The sequence below is a fragment of the Stylophora pistillata genome, chromosome 10 (assembly GCF_964205215.1).
Source record: "Stylophora pistillata chromosome 10, jaStyPist1.2, whole genome shotgun sequence".
In the NCBI taxonomy this organism is placed as follows: Eukaryota; Metazoa; Cnidaria; class Anthozoa; order Scleractinia; family Pocilloporidae; genus Stylophora; species Stylophora pistillata.
The window spans coordinates 26,464,749-26,479,856 of NC_142528.1; the positions used below are offsets into that span (position 1 = coordinate 26,464,749).

The 15,108-nt window shown below is 38.9% G+C and overlaps 1 protein-coding gene and 1 long non-coding RNA gene across 3 annotated transcripts; one reads left to right on the forward strand and one right to left on the reverse strand.

Annotated features, from left to right (window-relative positions):
* The first annotated feature begins 207 nt into the window (after window positions 1–207).
* LOC148722433 (uncharacterized) lies at window positions 208–15,037 on the forward strand. The gene is made up of 2 exons (XR_015992730.1): window positions 208–348; window positions 14,613–15,037. It is a non-coding gene; the product is annotated as an uncharacterized LOC148722433 (long non-coding RNA).
* On the reverse strand, window positions 3,325–9,855 carry LOC111323276 (uncharacterized). 2 transcript variants are annotated; one of them, XM_088736791.1, is made up of 2 exons: window positions 9,723–9,855; window positions 3,325–5,601 (listed from the first exon to the last, which is right to left on the reverse strand). In XM_088736791.1, the coding sequence occupies exon 2, from the start codon at window positions 5,594–5,596 to the stop codon at window positions 4,061–4,063; it is 1,536 nt and encodes a 511-aa protein (XP_088592917.1). In that variant the 5' UTR covers window positions 5,597–5,601; window positions 9,723–9,855; the 3' UTR covers window positions 3,325–4,060. The 2 variants fall into 2 exon arrangements, with proteins under 2 accessions (XP_088592917.1, XP_088592916.1); XM_088736790.1 differs by lacking the exon at window positions 9,723–9,855 and adding an exon at window positions 9,171–9,320.
* Window positions 15,038–15,108: the final 71 nt, after the last annotated feature.

Sequence of the window (15,108 nt, forward strand, 5' to 3'; positions counted from 1 at the left end):
GTAAGTTCCCTCTGGACGGGCCGACCGGAGAGAATGGCTCGAGTTTTCTCGACCCTGTGTCAGCGGAACGAATCTTACAATAAATCTTTGACGACGAAATCTTTGACGAATGCGTTTCGCAGTCAAAATCTGGCGAGTTTACTGGTAAACTACACCATGACTTAATTTTAAAGGTATGAAACACGAGCAAATTGTGCGTGCTGGGGTGTGTTATGTATCGGATAAGCTTGCAGATTTTACAGCCATAGGCCAAACAGCAGCATTCCTAGAGAACAGCGACAAACTTCCCGTCAGTGTTACATTCCGAAGGCAGTCCTTGCTGAATGTCGTTTCAAAAGTGTGATACAGGTACAGCCACGCATAAGAATCGGAAAATCTCAGACTAAGCAAACGAATACGTACGTATTATGCTCTTTGGTAAATATTATGTGGTTTCCTAGCTTGCCTTTGCTGTTTGGTCCGTTAATATACTCCTTAAGCAAGTTACATGAGGAGTTCAGACTGACGGATGAAATGAACGCTTCGATTCTAGCTCGATACTAGTTTGAGAGTAGAGTAATTATAGATAAATGAGTTTTGTCGTAGTAATAACATTTTCAGTATTCTAAATTTTGCAAGTGATTACAGCATCATAACTAGCATATCGGGCAAGTCTGGGCACGTCCTTTAAGAAAACGCTCACTATAATGTGATTGGATGAATATGGCTTAGGGAATGTGACGTTCAGAACAACAGTTAACGAATAGGAGCGAGAATAGTCTAGAAGCGCAGTTTTTGAACGTATTGTCAGAAAGAAAGTTGCTTTTTTCGAGACTCACTTTGAAAACCTGCAAAGCAACCAAATTCTACCTTAGAGCCGGGTTTGGAAAGGGCATCATAAGGCTGTTTTCGCTTAGTAGCATCAGGAAAAGGTCTTCGAATTGTTTTCTTATCAAAGCTCCTACTTGTTGCCTTTGATAACAAGTTTGGTCGACCGTGGAATCACTCACAAATGATTAGCTGTCAAAGCAATCTGACATTGTTTAAGCGCCAAGACAACCATATTTCAGTCAGTTCTTTCTCTATTCTCAGCTCTTACTGACTTACTGAATTATCAGCTCCTTACGCTTGGGCAATGTGGCTCCAAAGAGCGACCCTCTGCTGCATTTATCTAGTTTTGTTACACAGCGTGACCTATAGACAAAACCATTCATTTGCCAGGTTAAAGCAATTTAATGTTTTGCAAATGAGTTGTGTTTACGCTTTCGGCTTTCATTGCAAAGCTGCATTGTTTCTGTTTGTACCGACAACTGCAACAGCTCTTTGTAATAATCTTCACAGCAATTCTACTGGTGGATCACACAGCTGGAAGGATATCCGTCTCATCTTTAAATTTGAAAAGAAATTATGGCGCCTAAACGATGTCATTGACTCATGCGAAAGTAACAAATACATCGACTACAAGCGGAACCTCGATTTAACGAGCCCCTATATAACGAAGTCCTCGGTATGACGAACGATACTTCAGTTTCAGCCCGGCTAAAGTTACAGTAAAATGTATGCCACAGAGCCTCGATGTAACGAACCCTCGATACTGACGAACCAATTTCCTTAGTCCCTTGGCACTTCGTAAAATCGAGGTTCCAGTGTATTACGTTCATTACTGACTTGTTGTAACTTGTACCTTGTGTTTAAACAAGGCTTCTTTCAAGTTTTTAAGAGACCCATAGGATTCTCTATGCCTCAGAATTGGCTCTATGCAAAAATATCTAGAACAAAAGACGGACAGTTCAAAGTTTACAATCGATCGATCCTCGGATGAAAAGCGTTATGTATGAGTCCTTATACATTATCGATAATAGATATATTCGAGAAAGGTTGCTTAACTGATGCCTATTGGTGATAAAGAACGGACTCATCAGAAGGTACATCAAAAAGTACATTTCAGATTCGAAATATATTACACGAAACTTAAGTTAATTTTGAGGAAAACTTATCATCAAACATGCTGTATCGATTATTAAGAGTCGAAGGTGAACATCAACCGCGACATTGATGATCTCTTATTCAACGATTTCGCTACATTCGTCGCTCACAAAGAGTTGACATGAACGAATCGAACATTCTGCATTTGCGACATGCGATCGTTCGTCAAAACTCAGGCATTAAAAACATTAATACACCCCAGGGGAATTAAAGGGTGAATAAAAGGCGCCCTTTTCAGTTTCGATTATCTTACCAATTCGAAGTAACTCACCGTTGCCCGATAAAATTCGACGTTTTGTAAAGGATGTCCTCCCCCATCGCATGACTGTAGCGAGGATCGAACTATTACGTGTCAAATACAAGCGACGATGTGACCACGTTGGGGAAGGCGGCAAACAAAGTAGGGAGAATGGAAACAGGGCCCTGCTGTAGCGCTAACATGACACTGAATCACAGGAAACCCAAGCTCAAAAAACTATACAATTATGTAAATATCTGGGAAAGAATATTTAAGATGGCAAAGCAGATGAACTAAAACCAGTCTAACCGGCGCTTAATCAGCCCAAGAAACTCACACGATGAAAAAGAACAATTACTTAAGTGGGATAAGTTTGTTTGATTCAAAACTAGTGCAGATCTTTTAATTTAAGTCGAGAGCGCGACCGTTTATCCCCGAACAAATCATTTCATTATGGCCATTGCTCGACCACAGTCGCTAGCCGAGGTGCCCCAGGCGTACTTTATGCGAATATCAAATATGTTAAGTTTCAACTGAAGTATTCCGGCAGTTTTAAACAATTTTTTATAATAATAATAATAATAATAATAATAATAATAATAATAATTTGATATTTATATTGCGCAAATTAATACGTGGATATGATCAAATGCGCATCACAACACGTACTTTTCGGGGGACTTTGGCCGGACTGCATCAGCAGTTTACAAACAATCGAAGGAAACTTATTTGAAGATGCCCCCTTCACAATGTGATCGACTTGGACTTCCTTAAGGTGAGGGGGGGGGGGGGGGCTGCAAACGGATCATGAAGTAATCTATGTATTAGGAGAGAAGCGCCTCGCACATCGTCCATCATGATTTAGACAGAAACCCAGATACCATGGCATTCCCCCTAAGATTCCTCAGCGTCAAAATTGACTTTTACGCAGTTTACTGACGGAAACGTCCGGTTAAAAATAAAAGCCATCCCTTTGAATTAAATTGGCATATTATTATATACTTTTGTAGTGGTAAATGGCGCAAAAAAGGGCTTTGGCAACACGAAGACTAAAGATTGCTTACTAAAAACTCAACAGATACAGGCTGGGTGTGCCTAAAAGTGAATACAAAGGGAAAAAGTTCGACAAAGTAATTTTAATCAGTGATGAATAAAACTAACTCCTTAATAGCAAAAGCACGCACCCAAAATGGAGCCTTCTATTTGTAAATTCCTCTTTTTTTCTGACGCAGAAATTCATACAGACCAGTAACTAATATAACCGTTATTGGAGGAGGCCCTAAATAACATTTCTCAAAATAACAAGAAAGATTTGTTAACAAAAAGCACAATAGTAAGAAAAAGGGTCGAAAACTAAAAATGTAACATTATTGTTGCATCCCACGTAACCATGATAATACTTCTGCATATACCCTCTAGCCTAAAAAAAATGGTTTTATCATAACATTTTTTGCTTTTCCGACAAAGCCTCAGAATCTTAAAAGAATGTTACGATTACACAGTGGAGGAAGCATTGAGAACTACAAGCCTGAATTTTAACATACTGCCGCGCTGTGAATCAAGAGTAGGGTTCACGTGTCTTTGAGACTGATGTGAATATGATCAACAGAACAAAGCTGAATGCAGAATTCTCCAAGACCTTCGTGCGATCTTTTTGGTCAAAGTAAAATTCATCGATCACGCAGAATCTTAAAATGTAAAAGAACGATAAAAGTATGTAAAAGTACGGCCTACAGGCTCTCGCCCCTGCAGTTGAATGTCTTTTAACTGAAAAGTTTGATGTTGAACAAAAGCAGGGAAAAGTTTGATATCACGGACCTGCATGGAGCGCTATGTTTGCTTGCCATGGGTAGGTCTTTATATTTCCATCGCTTTTAATATAGTTTCTTTCACCAGGCTGGCATACTTCTGGGCCACATCGTCACTTACAATGTTACTGTAATGTATCACTGTCCAAAATAACTTTCCATTAAATGTCACTATGTTGTTATCAAAAATGGTTCCTTGGTGGTGCTCGGCACAACCACCGAACCTTGCTCGAAGGATGACGTCATCTTCTGGAGAGCCGTCGAGAAACTTTGCGTACCCCAGATTAGTGAAAACCAGCAGCTGTCGGCGGCGTCCACCACATCCATCATCTTCATCTTTAGGTTCATTATTCATCATTCCTAATACCACTGGGAACAGAAACTTCATGACTGACCATTTCTTGACGGGTTCGTTGTTTTTCAGCTGAGTATGAATGTCATTTGAGGCTTGTTTAGCCATACTCCAAAACATACCAGGATCTGGAGAAGACACCAAAAGGTTTTCACATTCCACGCGAAGATAGTACGCTCCGGCATAGTCATTTGGTACTTTAGACTTCAAGAAGGGTCTGATATTGACTGTGACTCGGGTGGGGACTTCTAGTGTCTGGTCCTCTAACATGGTGACCATGGAAACACCGGCTGCTGTCTGAACAGCCCCCTGTACTGTTGTCTGATACTCCTTGCACTTCTTCAGAAACTTTGAGGTCTCTGATCTTGTAAACTCCAAGGGAATAATCTTGGTCTTTGGTTGAATGTGTGGAGATCGTTGGATTTCGACGCCATATTTTCTGGTAAAGGCATTACCTTTCGCAGCGAATTCTCCCATCATCCGTGCTGTGAATCCGGGTATCGTGCACAGAAGTCTGAATACCAGAGGCATAAGAGGATGGTACCACTTAGACGGGGCCGCTTCATCAAGGTACAAATCTATTGGTGGCAACATCGGCATAGAGGACACTTGAGGTTCTTCATTGTTGAGTGCGTTGCCCAAATAGGTCTTAAACTCTGCAAACATTCTCGAATAGGATGGCCCATCTACCACGATGTGATGAAAGTTAATTATGCAAATGCACTCATGCGGATGTGAGGTTATTTCTGGAATTTCTTCATCTGCGTTTGACTGGTATCTTGCCTTTGGTAGAAAAAGGACTCTCCAAAGTGGGCCATTTTTACCATCAAATTTCTCCAGCAAGCTCTCTTCCATGACACTTTTCCAGTCGGTGGTATCACGCTCTCGTAGATCCACCTTAAGAGTTGTCATCTTCTGCAGGTGATATTCTTCGCTTTGGTTCTTTTGATAGCACATGCGCAAAATAGGATGTCTTCTCATGAGTTGTTCCATTGCTTTTCTCACCATCACTCCTGTAATTGCCTTCTTGGAACGCAGAACCAAAGTGTTAGCAAGAATAAGACTTCCAGTCGTGTCATGGGCATATCTTAACATTTCTTCCATAGTACCAAGCGGGCGTCCGTTGTCATGGTTGTAATGTTTTTGGAACTTTGGTTTCTGGCCTTGCAATCTTCTCATCAGCACGAACAACAGAACTAGAGCCACTCCCCAAACTGCAGCAAAGGCGAACATGGTTTCTGAAAATTGAGACAGGTACAGAGAAGTTCAAAAAGTAGCTCTCTTTTGGACTCAAGAGAGGATATTCTCTATTGTTTGGACTACGGAAGTCTTTGTAATACAGGGAGCTGGAAACTGCAAGTTGCAGGTTGTAGGAGCAATTAGTTAAGTCAAATCTCCGTAAAATGTCTAACTGAATGTTATAGCAACAGAAAAAATAGGCCCGCAATGCGTACGTGTGTGGCTTAAAAGTCCACTTGTGACAGGTAATGGAAGTTAAAACTGGAAGGAAAAATATGAGGTGGAAGTCAGGTGATAATAAGTGTTTGGATTAAATTTACCATAACTTACATTGAAAACTTAATTCTGGACATTGGAAGAAGTAATTGTCTGGATATCACTCAGAGGGGAAGTATGGAGTTATAATATCTCTCCAGATATGAACACTTTTCAATATGATGGTCAAAAAAAAAAAATCAGAATTGAAATTCTTATATATTGCTTTTAGTGACAATTGTACAAATGGTTTGCAGTAATACTGTTTGCCTGAGAAATGAGTGACAGTGTTTGTACACTTTTTTAGGTCAAAAATTCAAAGATGTTCCTGTACCCTACTTTGAAATTTCATGCAAGAGCTTTTCTTTTGTGTTCAAAGCTATGTTTTGGGCATATTAAATACATGCACATGCAGAAATGCCAGACAACGAGAACATTTCAACAAGTGTATACCATTTGTTTTCACTGGCTTTCATTTACTTTAAACTTGTACGTGTTCATATTTTCCAATCCCATTCCATAAAAAATCAAAAGGACCAAAAACCAATTTCAAGTACTTTCAAGGCCCTTGAAATTGGACTGCTGAATTTAAAGGATTTTCAAGATGTGTATGAACCCAGAAGTGAAAATATTAGAGTAAGCTACATGTTATTACTCAATTTGTTGAAATTTACAACTTGCCAGACAGTTAGACTCGTTGTAATCAGATTTTATTTTTATATTCAATCCAGTTTCTAAGTGCATTTAAAAATATGTACCTTTGTTATATTGTAAAGGCCTGTGTAGCAGCTGTAAACAGGGAAGTGGTAGGGAGGGCTCACTCACACCAGTTCCTCAGTACCTATTCCCGCTCATAATTAGGCATGGGGTTTGGGGAAGAGAACATATGTTCGAGGAATGGCGATGAAATTGCAGGTTTCTAAGGTCTAAATTTTGATGAAAGAAGCATTATCAATGTTTTCTTTCCAGGTGAAAGGACACTGTAGACACCGTAGGTCATTCTGGGCAGAGAATTTAAATTTCATCTTATTGTCGTTCTAAGCGAGAGCACACAAGCACAAAATTATCAGTTTACAACCACAAGAAATACACTCATAAATATTTTAATGATTGGTTTACTGTTCAATCGCTTAGAAAATAACAAGACAAAAGTTGAAGTAACTTGAGTTTTTGATACTGTTCTCAGTGTCCTGTGTTCCTGAACAAACTGGCAATTGGTTTGGAGTTCAATCTCTGACACAACACAGGAGTTAAAATAACACAAGTTTCCAAAATCTAAACAATTGGCTTAGAGTTTGCAAACATCTAACAACAGGACAAAAAGAAAATAAGACGACTTTCCAAAATTGTTCTTCGGTGTTCTGTGTTCCTGAATAAATTAACAATTGATTTAGAGTTCAATCTCTGACAAAACACACGAGTTGAAACAATGCAACTTTCCAAAATCTAAACAATTGGACAGGTTTAGAGTTCACTGACATCTAATAATTAGACAAAAGTTGAAATAATACAAATTTTTTAAAGTTGTTCTTCAGTGTTCTGTGTTTCTGAACAAACTACCAATTGGTTTTGAGTTCAATCTCTGACACAACAAACAAATTAAAATAACACCATTGAGATTCCCTTACTTACTTTTGTCGTTTTGAAATATGCCTTGGTAAATTCTCAACAGTGCAAAGAGAATGCAACTACAATACAACTTATTTCACTTTATGGCACTTTTAACAACAAGAACAACAACAACAATAATTTTTATTCTTGGATCTTTTTACATAAAATAACAGTGGGATCATTTGGTCCACAAATAGCTAGACAGCTAATTGTGTCGGGGCAAGACAAGTACCCGAATAACATAAATCGACTAGTATCCTAGGACAAAGAGCTGTTATTTACACACTCAGTCACACAGTTACAGAGTCACACTGAAAAAGATATGAAGAGATTTTAACTTAGAAGGTATGTCTATGTACCTACTTTTCTAACTATCATGGGGCTTTGAATATAGTTATCTTCTTTTTCTAAGATGTCAAAAAGTAATTTGCAAAGGACTTTTTTGAAAGCTCTCTTTGGGAGATCAGTTATAGAGCTATTTTGGTATCTCATTCACAGCTTTACTCCAATCCGAGAGAAGGAATTGTTCTGTATTCAGTAGTCTCAAACTGTTAACATAAAACTTTCCAAAAGTAAATGATCATGTATTGTATGAAAGAATATTAGACGTTTTCTGCCATAGAATTAGTATGTTTGCTGGGGCTCTATTATTAATGTTATTATGCATTAGGGTTGATACGGACTTTTATTATATGGCTGTGTCTCACAAGGACTGGGAACTACCGAATTCACAAATTTGATTGGCTGAAAACAATATTGTAAGCGGTCTAGATTTTCCCATCTAGACCGGCATCTAGACCGGTCTAGAAAAAAAAGCTACAAAGAATATAAAAAATTGGCATACAAGACACAGCCATACAATAACCACCTTATTAACTGAGCTAGGTCGGTCTGTATAGGAGAATCTTGACCTTGGTTGCTGGTACAGACCTCACTGCATTCGGTCTGTACTGGCAACCTCGGTCAAGATTCTCCCATACAGACCTCCCACTCGGTTAATAAGAACTAAGTAATAAAGAAAAGTTATCGGAAGTACGTTTGCTTTAAGAAATAAAGGAATTGCATGGTCGTGCAAGTCTGCAAAGTACAGCAGACGAAGGGCTCTTATCTGAAGAATAAGAATTTTGTTAAGATAAGTCTTGTACTTTGAGGAGAGCTAACTCGTGATACGATCACCTAAAAAAAATGAAATCCGATGGCGACATAATGTGGCTACACACTGTGTGTAAGCCACACAAAAATGAATGCAGCTCCTGGTATTTCCAAAACGAAGACAATATAGAAGACAAAACGTTTTTATCACGATCCGTAGTATTTGAGGTAAAATTCCAGATTTTGAATCTTCCGACCATTACTTTGATAAAAAAAAAAAACCCACGCTTTAAATTGTTAAAGCTCTCTGTAGCTCTTGCAAGATTCCAGTATTGGTCAATTTTGCTGAAGATGTATATTTTGCCAATTTGGTCTTTAGGCAAGAGCTTCTTCACTCGAGACACCTCAATAATATGGAACCAGTGTTCTTTCTTGAACTTGGCACTGATAGGCCAAGCGCACACCTTATTTCTCTGAATGTTCTACTACGGTAAAACCGCAAAGGGACTAATAGATGTCATAGTGCAGGGGCTTTCGACGGAACTCAACTGCTCGCAGTCTTTTTCTCACTTCAATCTGATAACTATTTACCGAAATATTACATACCCACCTTCTCTCATATTTGGTCCAAAGCTGTATATTCCTTGCGGAGCTTTAGGCAGTATGGTGAGGTGTTGATAAGTTGTGAGTTACCTTTACTTACCGATGAAAGTGCCCGTCGGGTGAAAATACCGGTGACGTGGAAAGTCGAGTAAGACGGGGGTTCAATCGGTTCACAATCCGCGACACGCATGGTCTCTCGGCACGTAGCCTGAGTATCATACCGTATTTATTCGCCTATAAGCCGATCTCGGCTATAAGCCGAGACCCTAAACTTCTTCATGTCAGCAGCTGTTGCATTGAAATAAAAAATAAACACAAAACATTCGGCTATAAGCCGAGACCTAATAATTGCAAAGTACTCCACGCGTGTCGTTAACTGAGATGAATTAACATAAACCGAAAACAAAAGGAGCTTCCCTCTCGGGAAACATGTAACCAAAAAGTAGGTTATTTACTCAGTTGTTATTGGTCGTTTAATTGAAAGTAACAACAAATCACAGATAAGTTGAATTTAATGTGTAAATAAATAGAATCATGCGTGACATAACAAAACATTCACCTGAGTTCAGAATCCTGTCTCAAACAATCGCTCTCTTTCAAAGTTATCGTAATCGATCATCATGCCGAAAGTTCGTCGTTCTTCATACAACTTAGCGTTCAAACTAAAAGTCGTTGCTGAAGCAGAGGCCGTCGAGAACAACTCCGACATCGCTAGAGATTACGGAATCAGTGAGTCGATGGTGCGTCGCTGGCGAAAAGATCCAGCGAACCTGTTTTATGGTGAGCTTAAAATGTCAGCAAAGCGAAAGACGATGGGCTGCTTTTCGCCAAAGTATCCTGAATTGGATCAAACCCTACTGGACTGGTTTTCAGAGCAGAGGAGTCAAGGTAAGTCTTTCGCTTCTTTAAAACAATGAAAAGCTTCGAGCAGCTGATATCTGTCAGATCGTGTTGCAATGTTTACACAAACCGTGGGAATGACCGCTTCTGATTGGCCAGTTTTTCATGTCGTGAAAACCAGTCAAACAATTGATCTCTGTTATCTTTTACAGGAATTGCTGTAAGCGGATTAATTCTACGGCTAAAAGCGAAGGAGTTGAGCAGTGATCCGGACTTCAGAGCCTCACTGGGTTGCTACCAGAGATGGAAAAAGAGCCATTCCATCAGCCTTCGCACTAGGACAACCCTTGCCCAGCGACTCCCACAAGATCTGGAAGAAAAGATCATCCAGTTCCATCGGTTCGTGATCGCACTTCGGCAGCGGTATGGCCATTCGCTCTCCAGGCTGTTCAAATATATGGATGAAACTCCTATGCGATTCGAGCTTCCGTCGAGCAGAACCAACAATGATTTACATGTACCTACCTTTCGTGATCTCGGAAATTTGTGTTTGTTGATAATCGCTCGGCTTACAGTCGAATAAACATTGAATTTCGAATCTTGTTAAGCACCCGTAAATATTTTTTGGCGAAAATACTCGGCTATAAGCCGAACCCCCTTCCTTGGCGAGAATTTACCTGTTCTCAGTTTAATTTGTTGGAAAAATCGCTCGGCTTATAGGCGAATAAATACGGTAATTTGATTTAAGGTAACTGCTATAATGAGATCAGGGCCGTGGCTAGCATGAGGCAAGACGAGGCAATTCCCTCGTCATAATTTGGGCCTTTTTTAATTTTTTTCTCAAAGATTGACTTCTCTGAAGAAAAATGCTACGGAAAATTTAGATTTCAAAGTTTTCTGGGGGGGCATGCCCCAAGACCCCTCTAGCGGTTCGCGCCTTCGGCGCTAGAAACTTGCCTCGTCTTGTCCTGAAATCTGGCTGCAGCCCTGGAGATTATCCATAACTTTAAGTAGCACTACCATTCATAGAAGGCACTTGTTTGATACACAATAGACACGCGCGCGTGAGAGCGCAGAAACAGTGCTCTAACGCTCACGAGTTTGACACGAGTGGACACCGCGGAAATACGTTTTGGTGACGTCACAGTGGTTAGTGGTCATCAACATTAGGCTGCCAAGTGCTTCCATATGTTTGTGGACTAGTTCGATGAAAACATCGGCCTTTTGCAAGGTTTTAAGTCGGAAAATATCCATGATACTTCTCCTTGTTTATTATGGTTGATCCTTTGGATGGGTTTTTAATGCTAAAACCACGTCTTAACAAATAGCGGTACAGGGGAATCATTTTGTTTGGAGTTTTGTGCTGTTTGCTGGCTTTAGCTGGCCGTCGTTACGAAGTGCGATCGTAGTTCGTCAGTCGCCCTCGCCTTCAGAATTGTCAAAAACAGCGATAGTTATCCAGACAAAGCAAGAGATTAGTTCTGTAAGATAATTTTCCAGCGAGTCTGAAGACTGGTTGGATTTTTAAGTGTTATTAGCATGAAGCGATACACGTAATTATTGAGTTGTGAAAATATTCACACTCACTTTGCGCCGACGTGCGGTGCCTTTGCCTTTTGGAAATCATTCGCTTGGTTGAGAATTTTACCTTTCTAGACTGATTTTTCGCCATTCCACCTTTCTGATTTTCTGTGCCTTTAAGAACGAGTGTCCGTAACGCTCGAAACGTCAACTTTTGTAATCGTTACGGTTGCCAATTTACCATTTCAACTTTGTTGACAGATCCAAATTAAAATATGAAAACATTTGTTCATTTCATATACTTGCAGTTTTATCAACAACTTATCTCTCATGAACAGAATAACGCCTGACTTAAGCTCATATAATGGCGATGTTTACAAAGGGAGTGGAAATCGAAGAAATTGTGATTTGTTTGTATTTGAGACCGTCCAGCATGATTGGTTCATTTACAATTTATCTTGAATTAAGTCTTTATTAATATTAATCGATTGTAGATCTCCATTACTTGTCTTTGGTACGTTTGCTTGTACTTGTTACTACAACTGCTACTTTAATTTCCCAAACAGCTGTATTTGTTTAACACGAAAGCATTTTCAATGAAACCCACTTTTTTATTATGATTATTATTATTATTATTATATTTTTATAACTCAGTCATTTGAAACTTTTACAGGCACATGTATGTTTACCTGAAGTATATTCCACTACCTTGCATGTGCACTGCATTAATTTATGCAAATAATCAACCACTCTCCTTCTTCAATTCATTTTTTTTTAGATTAGCTTTGCATAGCTTTACATAGTTTCCATGTGCTTAAGGAATCATATACATCACATGCTCTGAAGCACTGTAAGGATAATTATTACACGACTCGGGCAGTCAGAGGGCCAATAACTAAAATCAACCAATGAAAATGCTCTATTGCCAGTCAATATTCTCTCAGTATTGGACCGGGCACTGTCCTGAATGGTCCCAAATGATACCGCACTTGTGTCCCTTTGAACTTCAGTCGTATAATAAATCTCTTATTAACCAAGCTTGCTTGGGACTGTACTGGAAGAATATCGGCCCTCGGCCTTTTTTGTACGGACCGAGCGCCGCCCGGTCCGTACTGTTAAGACCTCGGGCTGATATTCTCCCAGTACGGCCCTCCCGCTTGGTTAATAAGATATATTTACGATTCCCATCAGTAATATTAAATCATATCCCCACACTGAGAACATCATTATGAAACATTCCTATTTGACTTGTAACCATTTTTTTTCAAGGTGGCAAAATATATGTATATTGCTGAAACTTGTTGAGAATTTCTTACTGACTACCACTAGCGTAGCCATACCAGTGCTCCCCTTCCCTGTAATAAGTTGGGAAAAGGACATCTGCATGGTGCTATCATTGTTCATGTTTGGGAATATCCCATCACTGATTTTTATTTGACTAGATGGGTACAGCAGTAAAAGGCTAATTACAAGCTTTTGGTTACTCCTCATGATTTACTGTTAACTGGGAATTGACAGCTGACTTAATCTAATCAATTTTCTCCTGAACATTTTTTAACTTCATTTGTTCGACTTCAGAAAATACTTCAGATAATTTCCCTCTGACATTTCTAATTTGGAAGATTAATCATCATAATCATTATGTTCTTTACACCTCCATTAACAACCAACAAGAATTCTTTGTTTATAACTCAGGCATGCAGCTTCTGAATATAAGAAATCAAGTTTAGAAGATAGTTGATTCATTCAAGGCTGTTGGAATATGAGAAAAGACATTGCAGTGCTTTATTCACATCGATTAAATTATATTATAATAATTATTTTACCTTACAGTAGTTTTGTTTCTTAAAAATTTGTTTTCTAGTAGTACCAAGATGGTAATGTTACTTTGTGAATCAGGGAGTTAAATAAAGCAGAAGTATTCTGTTAGCTCAGTACATTTTATGTTGCAGATGGCATTAAGTTAGTTAAGAAAGAAAAGAAAAAGCAAAAATAAATAAAATAAAATGATTAGTGAGGGAAAAGCAATTTAAAAAATAGACATACTACAAATAATTCATAATTGTAATGAGAAATACTTGTTGGGAAAGTAAAACTATTGCTCAGACATAAAATTACAGCTTCTCAGAAAAAAAATTAAACTAAGATGGAAAGTGAAAACTTCTTTATTATCATTATAATGGACATTTTGTACTTAAAGCATACCTCGGTTTATTCTTCCTCTAGTTGAGCCAGTCTTTGTACTTTTGGGGGCTTCAGTCCTATGCATGTTACAGTCGTAGGTTTTTTGGCCAACTATGATACATACAGTAACTAGTGGGGATAGGGTGGCCGTGCTACACGGGCATGTTTTGTCTTCTTTTCGGCGAATCTGACCGAAATGCCGTTGACATGCCCATTTATACGGTTCAAGCCACTGCTTTACAAACCTGATAGTGCAGCGTCCTCGGAAAATCGTCTCATTTTTAGCCTTGGTGCATAAGCTCTGTTATAAACAAAACTTAGTTGCCACGGAGCCGCCAGCGAAAAACAACAATTTCATATCGTGTGCAACTTCAGTTCGGCTTTAGCAAATTATATAATTGAGCTTAAGAACTATCCAAAAGGTGAGCCGAGTTTCAAAGCTAAGTTTACAGTATTCTTTCTAAGTTTTGACTTTTTACGTTGTCGATTTTGACTCACGGCGAAAAACATTGTAAAAGTTATCGGCATTTCATGGTTTCGTTGAGGTGTCCGCTGACCAGTAAAATACTGTATCGTGCCCTAAAAAACGTATTTCCGCGGTGTCACACGAGTGTCGGTTTTCGGTCAGCATTTTTCACGCTCATTAAAATCCAGCGCTTCGAAGTAAATGGCAAAACCGTTAAATACCGACAAGGCTGAAAAAATTAACGCTGGTTCAGGTACAGAGTAAATTAAGAGTACGAGTTACGGACTACTGAGCTGAAAAAGAGAAATCAAGAACCTAAAACATTCTCGACATGAGTTTGCCGTTTCAACGCTTGGGCGGCACCGCAAAAAAAAAAAAAAAAAAAAAAAAAAAAAAAAAAAAACTAATGCCACTTTTTTATCCTATATATCACCCTAGGCACCACTAGAAATACACAAGAGGGAGCCGAAAAACAACAAGGAAATAAAGAAAGAGAGAAAAATCCGAGGAGGAAAGTTGCTGAAGCACTAGATAAATAACTAAGCAAGATATCGTTTAGAAGAATGTAAATTAAGTCTAAAGACAACGCTATGCTGACGTAGTAGACCACAAAGCTGTGTATCAAAGGTTTGTTTTTCTCTCACATTCACCTCTATTCACCTCTATTCGCTCCGACGAAGGGCTAACGCTCGAAACGTCAGCTTTTGTAATCATTACGGTGGCCAATTTACCATTTCAATTTTGTTGATATATCCAAATTATTTCGTTACTCCCACCGACGCAGCCCCAAACAGTTTCTTTCGAAACTATCAGCCTTTATTTCTCTCACAATGCTGTGCATAATAAAGTAGTTTGTTTTTCAATTAGCTTGTATTCAATTTGTTTCCTCTCGCTTCCTTAAACATTCCCAGGGTTGACAGTCAACAATATAATC